The sequence below is a fragment of the Phoca vitulina genome, unplaced genomic scaffold, assembly GCF_004348235.1.
Source record: "Phoca vitulina isolate PV1807 unplaced genomic scaffold, GSC_HSeal_1.0 scaffold2, whole genome shotgun sequence".
Lineage (NCBI taxonomy): Eukaryota > Metazoa > Chordata > Mammalia > Carnivora > Phocidae > Phoca > Phoca vitulina.
In genome coordinates this window covers 24,105,676-24,124,515 of record NW_022589705.1, presented here as the reverse complement: position 1 = coordinate 24,124,515, position 18,840 = coordinate 24,105,676, and the positions used below count along the sequence as shown (strand labels likewise).

The following is an 18,840-nucleotide window of genomic DNA, read 5'->3' as shown; positions in this document are numbered from 1 at the left end:
ATCTCTTGTTAATTCCCTTTAGTGTATTTTTCATTTCAGTTATTGTACTCTTTAACTCTGGTTCTTTTTTGTATTTGTCTCTTTGTTAAAATCCTCACTGAATTCATCCACTTTCTATCCAGTCCAGTGAGCATTTTTACAGCCATTACTTTGAACTCTATCAGGCATATTGCTTATCTCTGTTTCATTAGTTCTTTTTCCAAGGTTTTGTCTTGTTCTTTTGTTTGGAATATATTCCTCTCATTTTGGTTGAGTTTCTATGTTTGTTTCTATGAATTAGATGGAACAGCTATTTCTCCTAAGTTTGAAGGAATGGTCTTGTGTATTGTTGTCCCCTGTGTAAACTGTGTGTGCCTGGTGATTTTGGTTGGCTGGAGCTGTGGCTGGCACAGGCTAGGGGTCCTGGGCACTCTGCTAGGGCTGCCCTGGTGCCATGGCCAGAGCTGAAGTGGGTGTGGGCCAGGGTGGTCTCAGGGTTTTCTGTGTAGAGGGCACCTGGCAGGATAGCTGAAGCTGAAATTAGTGCAAGCCTTGGGTTCCAGGGCACTCTGCAGAGGGTGCCCTGGCAGGGCAGCTGAAACTAAAGTGGGTGTAAGCTTGGGTGTCCCAGGGTGTTCTGCACAGGAGGCGCCCTGGTGGGGTGACTGATCCCAAGTGGGGTGCAGTCTAATGTCCCAAGTCATTTCACACAGGGGGCACCCTGAGCCATAAAGGGCATGAGCCAGGAGGTCCTGGAGCATTCTGCCCTAGCGAGTCATTTGGAGCCAAAGTGGCATGGGCCTGGAATGTCTCACCTTGCTGAGACAGCTGGAGCCATAGGGGTGCTAACCAGGGGTGTCCAGTATGTGGCACACTGAGGCCACTCTGGTGGGATGGCTTGGGCTGGTGTGGGCTAGGGGCAGGGGCTTGTGGAAGCAGTAGGCTGCTCCCTTCCATGCTATAAAGGTGGAGGGAGAATGTAAACAGTGTCACCAGCTCCTCTGACCAGAGAGCATTGCAGTGGCTCTCTGCCTTTTGGTGGAGTTCCAGGGCTGGACCTTTTATATTCGAGTTGCCCTTATAAACTATGGCTTTTATCTGCACCCCAGGCATTTGGGGCTGGTGTGGGCTAGAGGCTCTGGTGCCAGGACCATGCTCTATCTGCACTGTCAAGGTGAAGGGGAAACAAACTGTGGTGCTCACCAGTCCCTCTGACCCTCTAGAGTTCCAGCAGCTCCCCCACTATTTGGCAGGGTTCTAGGGCTGGTTCCTTTATGTTCTAGTTGCCCTTTTAAACCATGGCTTTTCTATACCCCCGGGCAAACAAATCTGCTCCTGGTCCTTCATTACCATCCCTCCCCACTGCAGTTTGCAGCTTTGGGAGTAGGGGTTTTCTTTGTTACTGTGTCACCATCCCTCTTGCTGTTCTCTGTGTGGTCTATCTTTTGCTGTAGAAGCTATTCAGTCAGCCCTCACTTCTTTAGGAGGATGTGCTTTATAAATAGGAACAGATTTGGTGTATCTGTGGAAGAAGTGAGTTCAGGGTTTTCCTATGTTGCCATCTTGAACTGGAAGCTCAGCAGTCGGTTATTTTCAAATGCATGAAGTGATGTCATGAAGTATACTAGCATCTGGGTACTCACTTTATACCGGGTGCTGTACTGCACACAGATGATGAGCTTAACTTGACCAAAGCCCAACTAACTAACTGCTAGCAAGTACCACAGCTTCACTTTGAACCTAGGTCTTCTAGAGCCAGGTCTACCTTGTATCACTATTCACTGTCTCCCAAGCCACAAATATTAAAATTTCCCTATCATTCTCATTAATTTTGGTTTATTATTAGGATATAGTATCTAGGGAAGAGGATACCCCAGGGAGGTAGGAGGTGTAATTATTGTACTATGAGTTATTTAATATTAAAGAGACCAGATACAATTATTTCACAAAAAGATATATTTTCATATGACTGTTTACATTTTTCATATTTAAAGAATATCATACAACTGATACCTTCCATAATGTTTCATGCTTTTAAACTCTTTTCTATTTACACTTATCTGACAAGGAATTTAAAGTAAAATGGTCAAATACCTCAGAAAAAGAAAGCAACCAGCCAACATAGCTAGGTCTTCTCTTAAATTTGCTGATCAACATTAGCAATAGTTACCTTCATAATAAATTATCATTTTAAAATCAGTAGTAATTTTAAACAATTCATAAATAAGTGTGCTCTGTGTAATTTACATGTTTAATATCCTGTGGATACTAAAAGCTTGTATACTGTCAGATTTGCACATTATTACTTTATCAAATGATAAGCCTTCCCACAGAGGAAACTGGAGAAGCTTCAAATAATACCCTAAGGTTCCCTGGAGAGTTAGCAAAGCTCTGCCTGCTTTACAGGAGGAGGTTCCAGTTTACGTGAGAGGGCAGTTAAAATCTGGCTGAATTTCTCATATCTCTCTGTCTGATTCACTTGTGCACCTTTGCTGCCCCATAGCAATCGCATTTGAAATTCAGTCTTGAAGATTTCACTCATTTCTTCATCTGGTTGAAAACCTAATAAAAAAAGAACAGTTACTTCAGTTTTCAAACGTAATGTCAGCAATAGACTAAAAACCTACTTGCTTAAAGTCAGATCAAAATGAACTTCATTTTCTATCAGAACTTTAAAAATGCCCCCAAAGAAAACTATAGGCTCTGCTTTATATAAGAAAAGGGCAGAGCCCAGTCCTCAAGGACCTGAGCACCTTTGGAGAAGGAATACCAAGTAAACTCACTGAAACATGATAGAATAAAATTTGTGTGCACAAGCCACTGTGGGAAGGAGTGTTCAAAATACCTTGTTTTTACAGCTTTATTGATGTATAATTAATTTATGTGTCATGATTCACCTATTGTAGCTGCAGTCTGATATATAATAGTAATCCTATACAAGTTATACATCACCACCACCAGTGTTAGAACATTTCCATCACCCTAGAAAGTTACCTGGTACGTCTTTGCTTTGTGTTGCTATTGTTTTGCCTTTTCTAGAAACTTGATATAAATGGAATCATACAATGTGGGCTTTTTGGTTTCTTTTATCTAGCACCATGTTTTTGAGACTATTCCATATTGTCACAAGTTATCAATTCATTCCTTTTTATTGCTGAGTAGCATTTGGTTATACGGACATTCCACATTTTGTTTATCCATTCACCAACTGATGGACATTGGGATTGTTTCTAGTTTCTGGCTGTTATGAATGATGTTGTAAACATCTGTATGTAAGTGTGTGTGTGGACCTGTGTTTTCATTTCTCTAGGAGAGGAATTACTGGGTCATACGGTAGGTATGTTTTATTTTATTTTTTTTTTAAAGATTTTATTTATTTGACAGAGACACAGTGAGAGAGGGAACACAAGTAGGGGGAGTGGGAGAGGGAGAAGCAGGCTTCCTGCAGAGCAGAGAGCCTGATGCGGGGCTCGATCCCAGGACCCTGGGATCATGACCTGAGCCAAAGGCAGACACTTAACGACTGAGCCACCCAGGCGCCCCGGTATGTTTATTTTAAAGAAACTGTCAAACTCTTCCAAAATGGCTGTACCATTTTATATTCTCACCAGCTCCAGTTTCTCTATAAGTTGCCAAATCTTAGTATTTATTGTCTTTTTTTTTTTTTTTAAGTAGGCTCCACGTCCAGTGTGGAGCCCAACATGGGGCCTGAACAGACCTCAGCTGAAATGAAAAGTCAGACGCTTAACAACTGAGCCCCCAGGTGCCCCAATATTATTATTCTTTTAGACAGTATGTGGTATTGTCTCATTGTGGTTTAAATTTACATTTCCCTAATGACTAATGCTTTAAATGTCTTTCCATATAGTTATTTGTCACTGGCAGATCTTCTCTGGTATATTGTCTCTTCAAATCTTGTTTGTCTTCTCACTGAGTTGTAAGAGTTCTTTATATAGTCTAGATATAAATCCTCTATCAGATAAATGTTTAGCAGATGTTTTCTTCTAGTCTGTGGTTTGCCTTTTTACTTTCTTAATGGTGTCTTTTGAAGAGCAAAATTTATAATTTTATCAAAAATTTTTCTTAATGGTTCCTGCTTTTTGTGTCCTAAAACAGCTTTGCTAATCCAAGGGCAATGAATTTCCCCTACGTTATCTTATAGGAGCTTTACACTTTAGCTCTTACATTTGGACCTATGATCCATTTTGGATTGATTAGTGTGTATGGTATGAGGTAAGGATCAGGATTCATTTTTTTTAAGATTTTTTTTTTTTTTTTTTGGAGAGAGAGAGGGTGAAGCCGACTCCCCACTGAGCAGAGAGCCCGATGTGGACTCGATCCCAGGACACTGAAATCATGACCTGAGCTGAAGGCAGACACTTAAACGACTGAGCCACCTAGGTGCCCAGGGTTCATTTTTTTCTTTTGCCTAGCATATCCAATAATTCCAACACCATTTGTTGAAAGACTATATCCAATGAATTACATTGGCACCATTCTCAAAAATATATGGACAGGGGCGCCTGGGTGGCTCAGTCGTTAAGCGTCTGCCTTCGGCTCAGGTCATGATCCCGGGGTCCTGGGATCGAGTCCCACATCGGGCTCCCTGCTCAGCGGGAAGCCTGCTTCTCCCTCTCCCACTCCCCCTGCTTGTGTTCCTGCTCTCGCTATCTCTCTCTCTGTAAAATAAATAAAAAAATCTTTAAAAAAAAAAAAAATATATGGACAGCCATATATGTGTGATCTGTTTCGTGACTCTTTTCTGTAACGTAAGAGAAGATCTGTCTACTTAAAGCCAAGGATATTCAGTCAACTATTTGAGAGATAGAAAACTCCAGACAAAGAGTCATACAGGCACATGGTTCTCATCCTTGGTTCCTGCTGGATTAATCTCCTCTGTCCTTAAATCTATTTCTACCATCTAGATTTATAGGATCTTTGTGAGAAAATAATAGAAGCCCTCCACTCCACCTTTCCCTGTGATGCCAGAATATCTTTGACAGATAACACACCAGAGGCTCGACAATGTCTTCCAATCATTCAATTAATATGCTTTGAGTCCCTGCCTTGGGCTGGGTATATGTTGGTGTGAAAATCTCTACCCTTACTGGGTTCATAGTTACTTCCAGCAATGGAAACTTGCTACATAAACCTGTAGCAGGATTAACTGAGAAATGCCATTAGATACCTTTAAAGTGATTTGCTGTAAAAGCAGCTTAAAGCCCTTTTCTCAAAACCCATCCTAATATATTGGCTTAGGCAACATCTAACTAACATAGTTATTAGCTTTGTATAAGCAGACACTCTAATATCTGGGGAATTGAAATTAGGTGGTTTATTTTCTGAATCCTACACTGCCAACCCTAGAGAACTTTCTGAGATAAAAATTGAAAGAGGTATGTAGTTCTTAAACCTACAGCAGATAGAGTGTAAACTGTTCAGTCCCAAATTCTGGTTCTGGAGCAACAACTTTGTTTTAGGATGAAATAAATAGGCCTCTCCTGCCCTATGTAGTTCTTTCTTAACCTTGTGGGTGAAACTTTGGGCCCTTGAAGAATTTTAAAAATACAGTGAAGAAGAGAAAATAATCATTCCTGATACCACCTTGGGTAAAGCCCTCCTTCTTATCTTGCTTCCTAAATGATCTTTTTGCATGCAAGCCTTCAGCCCTCCCACAAACAGATGCCATATTTAAAACATAAATCTGACCATGTCATGACACTATCCCATGTTTAAAACCCTTCACAGGCTCTTCCTCAGCCAGAGTCCTACATGGAAGGCCTTCCCACCTATATCCACCTCCTTCAGCCTAGTTGGTCATTCCTTAAGACACACTTTACACTGATCCAAACCTAAGTACTGGTGGTTTATACTTTTCTCCCAACTCTCTCAGCAGTGCCTTTGCCTGTATTGGACCTTCTGTTGCTAAAAGCAGGGGAGCTCACCTCCCAATGTGGGAAGAAACAGGAATGCAGATAAATGAATTCACATAGAACTCTAACTCCTTACGTTAGCCCACCTTCACATAGCTCCAATCAGAAGTACTCATGGTAGGCAAGCTGACCAATTCCTTCCTGACCCTCTCAATTTATTCTATGCCACCGACACAACAGAACACATGGAAAAGGAGAAACAGGATTCTCAAGTCACTTAGGGACAAGAGGAAATAATGATCAATCATAAGAAAGGAAATTCCATGCCTTAATCTTTCCTACTTTGTCTTTTCCGAACTGAGAGCATCCATGCTCTTTGTTCCTTCATTCTAATTATTATGCAGAGTAGAGAGCAGCTTACAGAAAACAGCTCTTACCTTCCAGGATCCTCTCAGCATTCATCCGGTAGCTGTCTGCAGTTTCTGCCATGAGCCGGGCTGTGGCCAAGTGGTTCAGCATAATCTCACAGCTTTCATCATTTTTTTCCCACATGTCAGTTCCTTCAAAAGTGACAGCCTGGCGCTCCATCAAGGTCACAAGAGGCATCAATAGTGGGACTGATATTTTGTTGGGGGGAACACACGTAGACTCTGAAAAACGGGCTAAAGTTTTCCATGTTGTATTTTTTTTTTTCAAAGTTAAGCAAAGAGAGTTCCAATTCAAGATGGTGACATAGGAAGAGCCTGTGCTCCCCACCCCCAGTGGACACACTGAATCTGCAGCTAAATATGGAACTTCCTCTGAAAAAACCCTAAAAACTGAGCAACTCCTACACAGTGGGTAAACAAGGCCCACATCGAAGCAGGTAGGAGAGGCCAGGACCCAATCTCGCCATAAACCTCAATCCTGGCACTATTGGGAGAGAACTCAAAACTTGGAGCTTTCTCCCTGAGGAGTGAAGGGTTTGAACCCCACATTAGACACCCCAACTTTAAAACCTGCACCTAAGAGATGAGCCCCTAAAACATCTAGCTTTGAAAATCAACCCTGTCACATCCATGAGACCCACAGGCTGTAACAAACTAAGAAAGGCTCTTAAAGGGCTTGTGCACCCACTTGCACCAGGGCTCAGCACGGAGGCAGCGGATTGAGAGGAGCTCATTTGCTAATCTTGAAGTGTTGGTCTGAGGTGCAGGCTAATTTAGCACACATCTAGGGGCCCGCTGGCTGGCAGGCACCATCTTCATGCTCTCCCTCTGCCAAACTGCACAGTGCCAGTATCTTCAGAGGGAAGCTTTTACACACATTTGGTGCCTCAGTTTTTGCGGGTGCTCCCCATGATACACTCTTGATCACCTGGCTGTGAAGGCTAGGGGAACTGTGATCCTGTGTCTCACAGAACTGTAACAGTTGGAAACAGAGTTCTAGGCAGGCACCCCCAGGGCACTGCAAAGACAGCAGACTGAAACACACCCCAGTCTTTCTGTGAAGAAGGCCTATTTGCTTGTCCTGTAGCTTTAGCCCGAGAGGCAGGCTTCACTTTTGGCACACAACTGGGGGCCTACAGAGATGCTTTCAGGTAATGTAGGCTGGTGGGCACCATCTTTGCACTCTCCCTCTGCCTTGCTACTGCTTCCTGATACTGCCTAGAAGGGAGCTAGCTAATACACTTGTTTGAAGCTTTTTTTTTTTTTTTGCAACTGCCATCCATGGGACACCTCCACATCACCCTGTTCTGGTGGCCAGTGGGGCTTATGCTTGCATTCCCACAGGACTATATATATTTTCATAATTAAAAAAAACTAATGCCTGAGGGTCTGGCTTCCAACTGGCCTGAATCTAGGTGCTGGCTGAGACCCTCCCCTTTGGGACATTGACAGGTCTTGGCATATCCTCAACTACCGGGAGCCATTAAAAATAAAAGACTGCTTAGACAATCACAAAGGTTAGGGAGACAACCAAGAACTAGATCAGAGTTGAATAAGGTTTATTTCCTACGTGAGGCCACTTCTTCAAGCCTGGGAGAGGTGGCTGTTTTATCTTATGCACAGAAACCAACACAAAGAGTCAAGCAAAATGAAGAAACAGGAATATGTTCCAAATGAAAGAATAAGAGAAAACCTCAGAAAAATCCTTAATGAAATGGCGATAGGTAATTACTTGATAAAGAGTTCAAAATAATGGTCATAAAGATGCTCACTGAATTTGGGAAAAGGATAAACACAGCGAGAACTTCAAGAGATAGAAAATATAAGAGTACCTAATAGAAGTCACAGAGCTGAAGAAAACAACTGAACTGAAAATTATAGTAGAGTTTCAACAGACTAGATGAAGCAGAAGAAAGGATTAATGAACTCAAAGACAAGATATTGGAACTCATACAATCAGAGCAGCAAAAAAGAATGAAAAAAGTGAAGATAGTCTTCTTAATGATGTTCCATAATTCCCTTAAACTAACATTTGCATTATAGGGGTCCCAGAAGAAAAAAGAAAAGAGACTGAAAACCTCCCTAAGGAATAGACCCGGATCCAGGAAAGCCCAGAGAGTTACAAATAAGATCCACACCAACCAAGACATGTTATAATTAAAATGTCAAAAGTTAAAGAAAAGGAAAAAATCTTAAAAGCAACAAGACAAAACAACCTGTAATGTACAGGGGAACCACCATAAGACTCTACCAGCAGATTTTTCAGCAGAAACTCTAGAGGACAGAAGGGACTGGCACAATATATTCAAAATGCTAAAGGAAAAAAGATTCCAACCAAGAATACTCTATCTGGCAACACTATCATTCAGAATTGGAGGAGAAATAAAGAGTTTTCTCAACAAATAAAAGATAAAGGGGTACATTACTACTAAACTGGCTGTATAAGAAATATTAAAGGGACTTCTGTAAGCTGGAAAGAAAGGGCGTTAATTAGTAACAAAACGTAAAAATACAAATTTCACTGGTAAAAGTAAATAGACAGTAAAAGTAGATTAATTACTTATAATGCTAGTATGAAGGTTAAAAGCAAAAGTGGTAAACCTAACTACAATAATTAGAAAACAGATAAAAAGATGTAAAATGTGGCATCGGAAACAAAATGTTGTGGGGAGTAAAAATGTACAGATTTAGAATGCATTCAAACTTAACTTGGTATCAACTTCAATAATAGACTGTTATAAGTTGTTATATGTAAGCCTCATGGTAACCACAAAGCAAAAGCCTACAGCAGATACACAAAAGATAAAGAGAAAGGAATCCATGCATAGCACTAAAGAAAATCATCAAGCTACAAAGGAAGAGAACAAGGGAAGAAATGAGCAGAGAGGAAGGATAAAATAGCCAGAAAACAATGAACAAAATGGCAAGAAGTACATACCTATCAGCAATTAAATGTAAATGGACTAAATTTTCCAATCAAGACATACAGTAACTGAATGGATAAAAAAAGACCCATCTTTATGCTTCCTACAAGAGACTAACTTCAGATACAAGAACACACACAGACTCAAAGTGAAGAGATGGAAAAAGATAATCATGCTAGTGGAAATCACAAGAAAGCTTGAGTAGCTATACTTTATCAAACAAAATAGACTTTAAAACAAAGACTGTAATAAGAAACAAAAAAAGAGCATTACATAAAGAGGTCAATCCAACAAGAGAATATAACATTTGTAAATATTTATCTATCCAACATAGAAGCACCTAATATATAAAGCAAATAGTAACAGACCTAAAGGAAGAAACAGACAACACCACAATAATAATAGAAGACTATTTTTTTAAAGATTTTTTAAAAAATTTATTTGACAGAGAGACAGCGAGAGACGGGACACAAGCAGGGGCAGAGGGAGAGGGAGAAGCAGGTTCCCTGCTGAGCAAGGAACCTGATGTGGGGCTCGATCCCAGAACCCTGGGATCATGACCCAAGCCGAAGGCAGACGCTTAAAGACTAAGCCACCCAGGCGCTCCAATATTAGAAGACTTTAATACTCCACTTACTGGATAGATCATCCAGACAGAAAATCAGTAAGGAAATACTGGCCTTAACAACATGTTAGACCAGATGGACTTCACAAATATATACTACAGAGTATTCCATCCAAAAGCAACAGAATACAGGGACGGCCTGGGTGGCTCAGTCTGTTAAGCGTCTGCCTTTGGCTCAGGTCATGATCCGGGGGTCCTGGGATTGAGTCCTGCATCGGGCTCCATGCTCAGTGAGGCGTCTGTTTCTCCCTCTCCCTCTGCCCCTCCCCACTGCTCATGTGTTCTCTCTCTCAAATAAAATCAAATAAAAAAAAAAATCATATGATCAACTTAGTAGATGCAGAAAAAGGATTTGACAAAATTCAAGATCCATTTATGATAACTCTCAACAAAGTAGGTATAGAAGGAACAGACCTCATATCATAACATAATAAAGGTCATATCTGACAAACCCACAGCTAATACTCAAGATCGAAAAGCTGAAAGCTTTTTTTCTAGGATCAGGGTCAAGACAAGGATGCCCACTCTCACCACTTTTATTCAACATAATATTGGATGTCCTAGACAGAGCAAATGGGCAAGAAAAAAATAAAAGGCATCCAAATTGGAAAGAAGTAAAACTGTCACTATTTGTAGGTGACATATTATATATAGAAACCAAAAACTGTTAGAATACACAAATTCAGTCAAGTTGCACAATACAAAATATACAAAAGTCTGCTGCATGTCTATACACTAACGACGAACTATCAGAAGGAGAAATTAAAAAATCCCATTTATAGTTACATGAAAAAGAATGAAATACCTAGAAATAAATTTAACCAAGGAGCTGAAAGACCTATATACTGAAAACTATATGACACTGATGAAAGAAATTGAAGAAGACACAAACAAATGGAAAGATATTCTGTATTTGTGGTTTGGAAGAGTTAATATTGTTAAAATGTCCATATTACCTAAAGCAATCTACAGATTCAATGCAATCCTTATAAAATTCCAATGGCATTTTTCACAGAAATAGAACAAACAATCCTAAAATATGGGGGAACCACAGAAGACCCCGAATAGCCAAAGGAGTTTTGAGAAAGAACAAAGCCAGAGGCATCATGCTCCTTGGTTTCAAACTAGATTCTAAAGCTATAGTAATCAAAACAGTATGGTATTAGCATAAAAATAGACATCTACACCAATGAAACAGAATTGAGAGCCCAGAAATAAACCCATGCATCTACGGCCAATTTATTTATGACAGAGGATCCAAGAACATACAGTGGAGAAAGGACAGTCTCTTCAATAAATGGTGCTGGGAAAACTGGAGAGCCACATGTAAAATAAAGAAAATGGAGCACTACCTTACACCACACAAATATCAACTCAAAATGGATTCAACACTTGAATGTGAGACCTGAAACCACAGAACTCTTAGAAGAAAACATAGGCAGAAGCTCCCTGACATTTGTTTTGGTGATGATTTTTTTTTCTGACACCAAAAGCAAAGACAGCAAAGGCAAAAATCAATAAGTAGGACTACAGCCAACGAAAAATCATCTGCACAACAAAGAAAACCATCAACAAAATGTAAAGGCAAACTACTCAATGGGAGAAAATATTTGCAAATCATCTATTTGATAAGGGGTTAACATCCAAAATATATAAAAAAACTCACATAAGTCAACAGAAAAAAAAAAAAAAACGCAATGAAAAAGGCAGACGATCTGAATAGACATCTTGCCAGAGGAGACGCAGATAGTTAACAGGTACATGGAAAGTTTCTCAACATGAGGGAAATGCAAATCAAAACCACAATGAGATATCACCTCACACCTATTAGAATGGCTATAGCAAAAAGCCAAGAACTAGGAAATGTTGGCAAGGATGTGGGGAAAAGAGAACACCTGTGCACTGTAGGCAGGCATGTATATTAGTACAGCCACTATAGAAAACAGTATGGAGATTCTTCAAAAAATTAAAAATGGAACTATCATATTATCCAACAGTTCCACTTCTGGCTATTTATCTGAAGAAAACAAAAATACTCAAAAAAATATCTGCACCCCACATTCACTGCATTATTTACAATAGCCAAGATATGGAAACAACCAAAGTGTCCACCAATGGAGGAATGGATAATGTGGGATACTTAAATATATAACTATACACACACACACGCGCGCACGTGCATGCAATGGGATATTATTCAGCCATAAAAATAAGAAATGAAATCCTGTTTGACAAAATGAATGCACCTTGAGGGCATTCTGCTAAGTGAAATATGTCACAGAAAAAAGTGATCTCACTTGTATGTGGAATCTAAAAATGCAAAAACAAAAACCCCTCAGCTCATGGATATAGAGAACAGATTGGTGGTTGCTTGAGGCTGGGAGTCAAGGGTGGGCAAAATGGGTGGAGAGGGTCAAAAGATACAAATTTCCAGGTATAAAGTGAGTAAGTCATGGGGAGGTAATGTACAGCGCAGTGACTATAGTTAATAATACTGCACTGCACGTTTGAACGTAACCCAGAGAGTGGATCTTGAGAGTGCTCATCAAAGAAAGAAAAATTTTATAACTGTATATGATGTGGATGTTAATTAGCTTGTGATCATTTTGTAGTATATACAAATATTGACTCATTACATTGTCCACCAACAACTAACGTAATGTTACAGACATTACACCTCAATTAAGAAAGGTAAGCACAGAGTAAGGTGACTGGTAGCCCATGTCCTGTTTTAGCAACTGTAGTTCTTCTAGAAATGACGCTGTCATCTGATAAAAGCCTGATGATTCATCAACAGTCCCACAGATAACTCTGAGAAATGTCCTGCTAAAGCTTTGATCAAAGCAGAGCAGATTGGACCTAACGGTCTCACAAACACACGTGGGGCGGCCACCACGCCCACTTGTGCTGACCCTGTGCTCACCTCGGCCTTCGTGCAGGATCTTGCTGAAAGGCTTCAGCTGTTTTTCATAGAGGATAGCGGTTTGGGTGTATTGGTGCCTCAGGGCAGTCCACGTTTTTTCTAACCTTGTGATCTGGAAGAAAGAAAGGTGTTATCATTTTGGAAGAGGCTCTTTTTAAAATCAAGTCAAAGCAGTTGAAAGCAGTGTAGAGAGAAAGGCTAATCCCCGCCCCGCCCCTCCGTTCTGTATTGTTCTAATGGCCCATCCCAGAGCCAACTCCTCATCAGTTTCTTGTATGTGTCCATGTATCTGTGCATACACACATATATATGACTTTTAAAATAAAAGGCATATCATACCTTACACATTTTTCAGTTTTTTGCCTGGAAATCATTCAAGTACATATAAAACAGCAAAGAACAGCCTTATTTTGTTAAACTTCTTTATGATGTTCCAGTTTATGGATAAACTAAAGTTTACCTAGTCTCCCATAGAGAAGAGTTTTACAAATTTTTTTCCATTATGAAATTACCTTGGGAAGATTTTGCAAATGTGTATGTGTGTGAAAATATTTGGAGGATAAATTTCCAGAAGGAACTACTGGGTCAAAGAATACACGTATTTTAAATGTTGATGGGAATTGCCAACTGTCCACAGAGATTATAATGATGAAAGCATGTAGGAATACATTTCCTAGCATTTTCATTTCCTCGTAATAATGTCTGAGACACACAGAAGATTGCCCAGACCACACGATGCCACCCCACTGGCTCCTTTTCATTCTTTCTTTTAGAACGGTTTAGTCAATGCCGACATATGCCACGGACTCTGACCGCCCCGAGACAACCCCCACCTACACCATAAAACCAGCCAGCCCGAGTGTCTGAAGTTTCTTTTACATGAAACAAGAAAGAGGAAGGGCACTAATATTTGGGGAATGAGCGTCAACTCTCTGTCGGGTATTTGAAGAATTTCATTTAGTCCTCCAATGCCCCATGAGGCAGTATTTTGGCCTCATTTTACAGATCAGAAACCAGAAGCTCCAAGTTTTATAGCTGGTAAGGGACAGAGAAGAGATTGATTCCCTTGGCCTCTAAGAGCTGTGTCTTCCCAGAGGAAGGGGAGAAGCAACTGGCGCCAGCAGGTCTGCTGGGATGGAAAGGAGGCGACTTGTCTTCCTCTGGCCACCCTCCCCCACCGCCACCCCATGCACCTCTCTCTTCTCACTGCCCCTTCTCTTCCCCTCCCTGAAGCACCTGCCTTTCCCAAAGCAGCCCTGGCCTCCCATCTGGGCCCATCTGCTGGCTGCTCCTTCTTGGTACGAGAAGCTGAGAAGGGAAGGCACGTGAGCCTGTTGAGTAGAGGATCACATGGGGACGGTGACACCACAGGAGTGATGTGATTCCCCTCAGCCTTCCCTGGGTCTGCCACCTCCCTCCCCCGGCAGTGCCCCAGCTCACTGGGGGGCGGGGGGGGCGCGGAATACCCTGGAGGACTGCATGCCCTCCGTGCTGAGATGCCCCAGCAGGGAAGAGTCTGAGGCTGCTGGAGGCGAGGGAGCCCGTGCACAGGCACATTAAGGTGCGCTGGGAGCAGTCCCCCAACTGCTTTGACTTGATTTTAACCCGGGTGTGAGGTCATGGATGGCAAGCACACGATCCCACAAACCTCCTCTTCACTACTCTCAGAGGAAGCTCTGGGCTGGAGGGCTACACGCAGCTTAGCCTGGTGCCTCGGCTTTCCAAAATTAGAGGCCATTTGGGCTAAGAAGAAATAAACACGATGCAAATTAAAAACACTTGAATGAAAAATTATAACCCCTGTTATTACAGGAGTCAGTATATCATGAAAATACAGCTGGATTTGCTTATTTCAAATATGGATCCTACAAAATTCCAGTACATTAAGGAAGTTTTCAAACTCTTAGGATATTGTAGTTGGAATTGATTCCCCTCAAAATTTCCTGGTGAAGGCCCTAAGTTGTTCAGCTTGTCTTTAAGGTGACCTTGCTTTAATGCCAGGAAATGAGGTTCCTAACATGCTCTGACTTGCAGGACATGTGACTGCGCGGTCTTTTCAGTGAGCGCCTCCCAGCAGGCTTTCAGAGATAGTCTGTAGTTAGCAAACAGCCAAGCTAAATGACCAGTGGTTCTGGTGTTACCGCTTGCAGACGGCGTTTATAGGACTGGAGGACCCTGAGGGCGAGATTACAAACATCTAGGCCTTGTGGGGGAGAACAGAAATGGGAACACTGACTCTGGGCAATCAAGATGACAGAATGACTTTCCTCTATAAGGTCCGTCCACTTGATTTTAAATACAGGCTTTCAGGTTTGACACTCATCCTAAAAACAGCCCATCCAAGCAGATAAATTCAAAGTGCCCGACTTCAGAAACTCTAATTAGGGGGTTAAATGGCAGATGGGCTAGAAATCTGAATTTTTAAACAGAAGTCTGTTTTAGGTGACCCGAGGAACATAATTTTGAGACAAACCACTCTGGGTATCCTCAGAGATAAGCTCCCCAAATGTCTGGTGACGCAGATGGAACAGTCTCTTTTACGACACACATTAGCCAGACATATCTGCTAATTGGCTCTTAAGGAAAACCAATCGTTCTTGATGATGGCTTTTCTTAAAACACCAAAGAGAAAGTGTGCACTGTCGACAACAATCCAGTTTTTAAAAAAACAGAGCCGAAACACTCAGGACACTGCTTTGGGTTGCCCCCTAACTAAAGCTGCTTTCACTAAGATTTAGTCTACCTTTCGAGACTGACTAGAAGCGTGGGTGGTTTGCTAAGCCTGGGCTTGCAGACCCCCTTTCAGAACTCTTAAGTCCACACAGGCGAGCAGGGTGCACTGATCCAGGGGCGATTTACCTGCGGCATTTCCAGGGCTTTCATGATGGCGGAGAAAGAATAGAGGTCCCCCATGGAGTCTTTCAGTTCCACCGCCACCTGGATGATCCTATTGAGGGTGGCCGCTCGGTCCTCCAGAGTGCCCGTGCAGCCCAGAATGTCCACTGCGATGCCGATGGCCATTGTGTTGTGTCTGGGAGGGAGGGAGATCAGTGGTCAGGCCCAGGGCAGACAGGACCAGGGGGAAAGGAACGCAAACCAGCCTGGAAAAGGACTTGATTTGCGCTGTTTGCCGTTTCGCCTTGTGATGCGCTGGCAGCTCAATCTGGTGGCCGATTTCAACGGCAAGACACCCCCCCGCTCACAGACTGACAGCAGCAGGGCCCGGGCTAGGCCTCAGAGGGTGCCCTGTTTAGAGTCAGAAAGGACAGATGCCGCAGGACAGGGCCACGTTCGACCCTGCATCTGGAGCATGAAGAGGCCCTCCTGGGGTGAAGCTGCTCAGAAGTACATGGGGCTCCTTGTACCTTGCACCACGAGAGGTCTGGGGAGACCCCTGGTCCCTCAACACGCTGGGGAATCCCATCCTCAGGGAAGCCCTGGGCCACCTCCACTGTGCACCCCAGACTGGGGAAGGGAAGGAACGGAAAAATGAGAGCATATGCTTGACCCAGGATGACAACATGGGTCTTGGAACTTAAGAAGGAATGAGGAACTAAGAATGGAGAGTCTGTGGCTCTGGTCAAGAGGCCAGAAGGTGAATGGAGATGTGGACAAAGACTGCATGGCTGACCGACAGGAATTTCCCTGTCAAGTTAGACCCTAATAAAAGAGATCTTGTATCTGCCAACAATCCTCCCTTTTCTCATCCTGTACTACCCGGGTCAAGCTCACAGACCCACAACAGGAAGCAGAGTGATCTTTTCTCCACATGACAAGGGGACTAATACGAACAGGGTCGCAGAGCAGTCTCCACTAACGGCAGGCGGCACAGACCGCGATCCTTTCCTTCTCTCCCTCAGTCAGGACAAGCGAGTTGACTGCATTGGGCCACAATGGCCTCCATGAAGTTTCCGTCAGGTGTGGTACCAGTGCTGGAGGCGAAGCCCCCATCCACAGGTGTGGTTACCAAAATACAACATGGCTTTGACACTCTGGGGCATCGTGTTCTCAAAGTTCACAGCCAAGGATGTCACTCCAGGGCGCACTCCTCTCTGCCCACAGAGGCCCACGGTGGTATGATTCATCAAGTGGCTAGCCCACCGCTTTCTCTAGCGATTATGAAATCCGTGATGAGCTCAGCTGTCTCCGAGTGTGTGTGTGTGTGTGTGGTGCTTCCTCGCGGTGTGAGCACAGGTTGTCACCTAACTGCTCCACTCCTCCATATCTTCACTGTAAAAACGGGAGCAAGGGTTGTTGTGAGAGAGAGAGGGTGTGGGGGTGTCAGAATCGCTAGAGTGCCCGCTGCCGACAGGCCGCTAGCAAATGGTGGTTGTGACCACAGTTGTCTCTATGTGCACAACTTCCTCTGCATCCTGGTCCGTTCTGTCAGTCTGTCTCTATCTACCTTTCTTCTCTCTTCTTCCTGAGGTCTTCATTAATGGATTCTAACAAAGTATATTTTTATTGCCTGCTGAATTTATTGAAGAGTTTTCTTGCTTATTAATTTCTTGCTAATTAATTGCTTAACACTAAGTGTTAAGGTTGAGCTGAGCATTTCCGATGTTTCTTTTAACTGACGGTAAACTGGCTTCCCGTGTTGCCATCAATTGATTCTTCTGTTCACTGTTTTTTTCCTGTGTTTTAAACGGCCCTTAATAAAAGACAGGTTCTCTACTTCTCTGGCATCATGTCAATGGTTAACGGAGTAATTCTATCCATTCATTCAACCACCCTGTGCCTAAAACTCCCGTGTACAGCACTACAGGAAGAACTACTCAGCATGGCAGGTCTGAGGCAAGAAGAGGCACTGAATGTTACACAAAGGACATCTCCACTCAGCAGGCCTGGGATGGGTGAGGTGGTAAGTTAAAAATAAAGGGTGGTCTGTATCTGATTCTCAAACACAAGAAGATGATGTCATCTGACCCTTCGAAATGGCTATCACCTTGGCCTTTATTTAGTACACAAGCTGGAAGGAAGAAACCCGCTCCCCAGGCTCCAGCAGGCAGGTCCCCCAGGTCAGCCCCGGCCAGGAAGCACAGCAAGGAGAGAGGCCCCAGGGAAGTGGCGATCAGGAGAAAGAGGAAACAGATGTAGACAGGCGAGGAAGTCGGAAAACAGCCCTGAGGAGCCCCCAGCTGGCCGACCTCCGCCTGGGCCTGAGTGCACGTCCAACATACCCAACGGCAGGGATAAAGTAAGGCCTGGAACCTGGGGGATTTGCGCCGACATGCCTCGCGTGAGGAATGGGGCCGCGTGGCGACACGGCTCACCTCTGTTGAAACAGTGACCATGGCCCAGCAACAACAGAGGGCAAAGCTAGTGGAGCGGAGAAGCAGGCCCCTGGGGCTCGGGGAGGGGAGAGGGTGCCTGCAGAGAGAGGCTACAATCTAGGAAAGCCTGTAGGAAAAGGAGGAAAATTCACACAATTCTCCAAAGGCATTAAACAATAAGGATGCTTGAACAAAGCCAAGGACCATTTTCTAACCTCCTGCCTCCCAGAAGCCTTTCATTCGGCATTCCGGGTGTTTTCTCTCCGTGGCTGGGAACCAGAGTCACGGCGGTATGGGGGCCAGCTCATCTGCTTTCTGGCCAGGGAACCTCGAAAGCAGCGGATCCCCCAGGCTCCCTGAAATGCACCGTTTACTTTCTAGGGGCTGACCTCCTAGGACTGTGCTGTCCACCAGCCACATATGGCTATTTAAACAGTAAAATACAACAGTGTGTCCCTCCAGTGCCACATTCCAGGCTCTCGATAGTCCCCTGTCGTTAGTGGCTACCGTCATGAGCTAAAAACATTTCAGCCGCCACAGAAGGATGGCCCGGACAGCACTAATGACCTAGAATGTCCGTGTGTCCATTACAACCCATGTTTGTGTTACGACAATTAGGAAATTGGCTGGAAAAAAACAGGATACTTAAGATAACAAGACAGTCTTGCCCAAAATCAACGGTCTTTTCACGTGCGTCAAGTCCAACGTCCGCGGCGATATGGGCATCTCGTCTAGCACTTCTTTTAAAAACATGCCTCGCTATTTCTGTCTTTTTAATTTCTAGGCCTCCAGCGCTCCGGCATGTGGGTTTCCGC

General features: G+C 43.3%; 1 protein-coding gene across 9 annotated transcripts in view; it reads right to left on the bottom strand.

Moving 5' to 3' along the window:
• Window positions 1–1,925: 1,925 nt before the first annotated feature.
• Window positions 1,926–18,840, bottom strand: part of BCAR3 (BCAR3 adaptor protein, NSP family member) — a 239,328-nt gene continuing 222,413 nt past the window's right edge. For 8 of the 9 annotated variants that reach the window (XM_032423373.1, XM_032423364.1, XM_032423358.1 and 5 more), the window contains 4 exons: window positions 15,612–15,783; window positions 12,753–12,864; window positions 6,290–6,514; window positions 1,926–2,541 (listed from right to left, as the gene is read on the bottom strand). In XM_032423373.1, the coding sequence (XP_032279264.1) occupies window positions 2,360–2,541; window positions 6,290–6,514; window positions 12,753–12,864; window positions 15,612–15,783 (691 nt within the window). In that variant the 3' untranslated portion in view covers window positions 1,926–2,359. The remainder of the gene's footprint in view (window positions 2,542–6,289; window positions 6,515–12,752; window positions 12,865–15,611; window positions 15,784–18,840) is intronic. The other variant, XM_032423381.1, reaches the window with a different exon arrangement.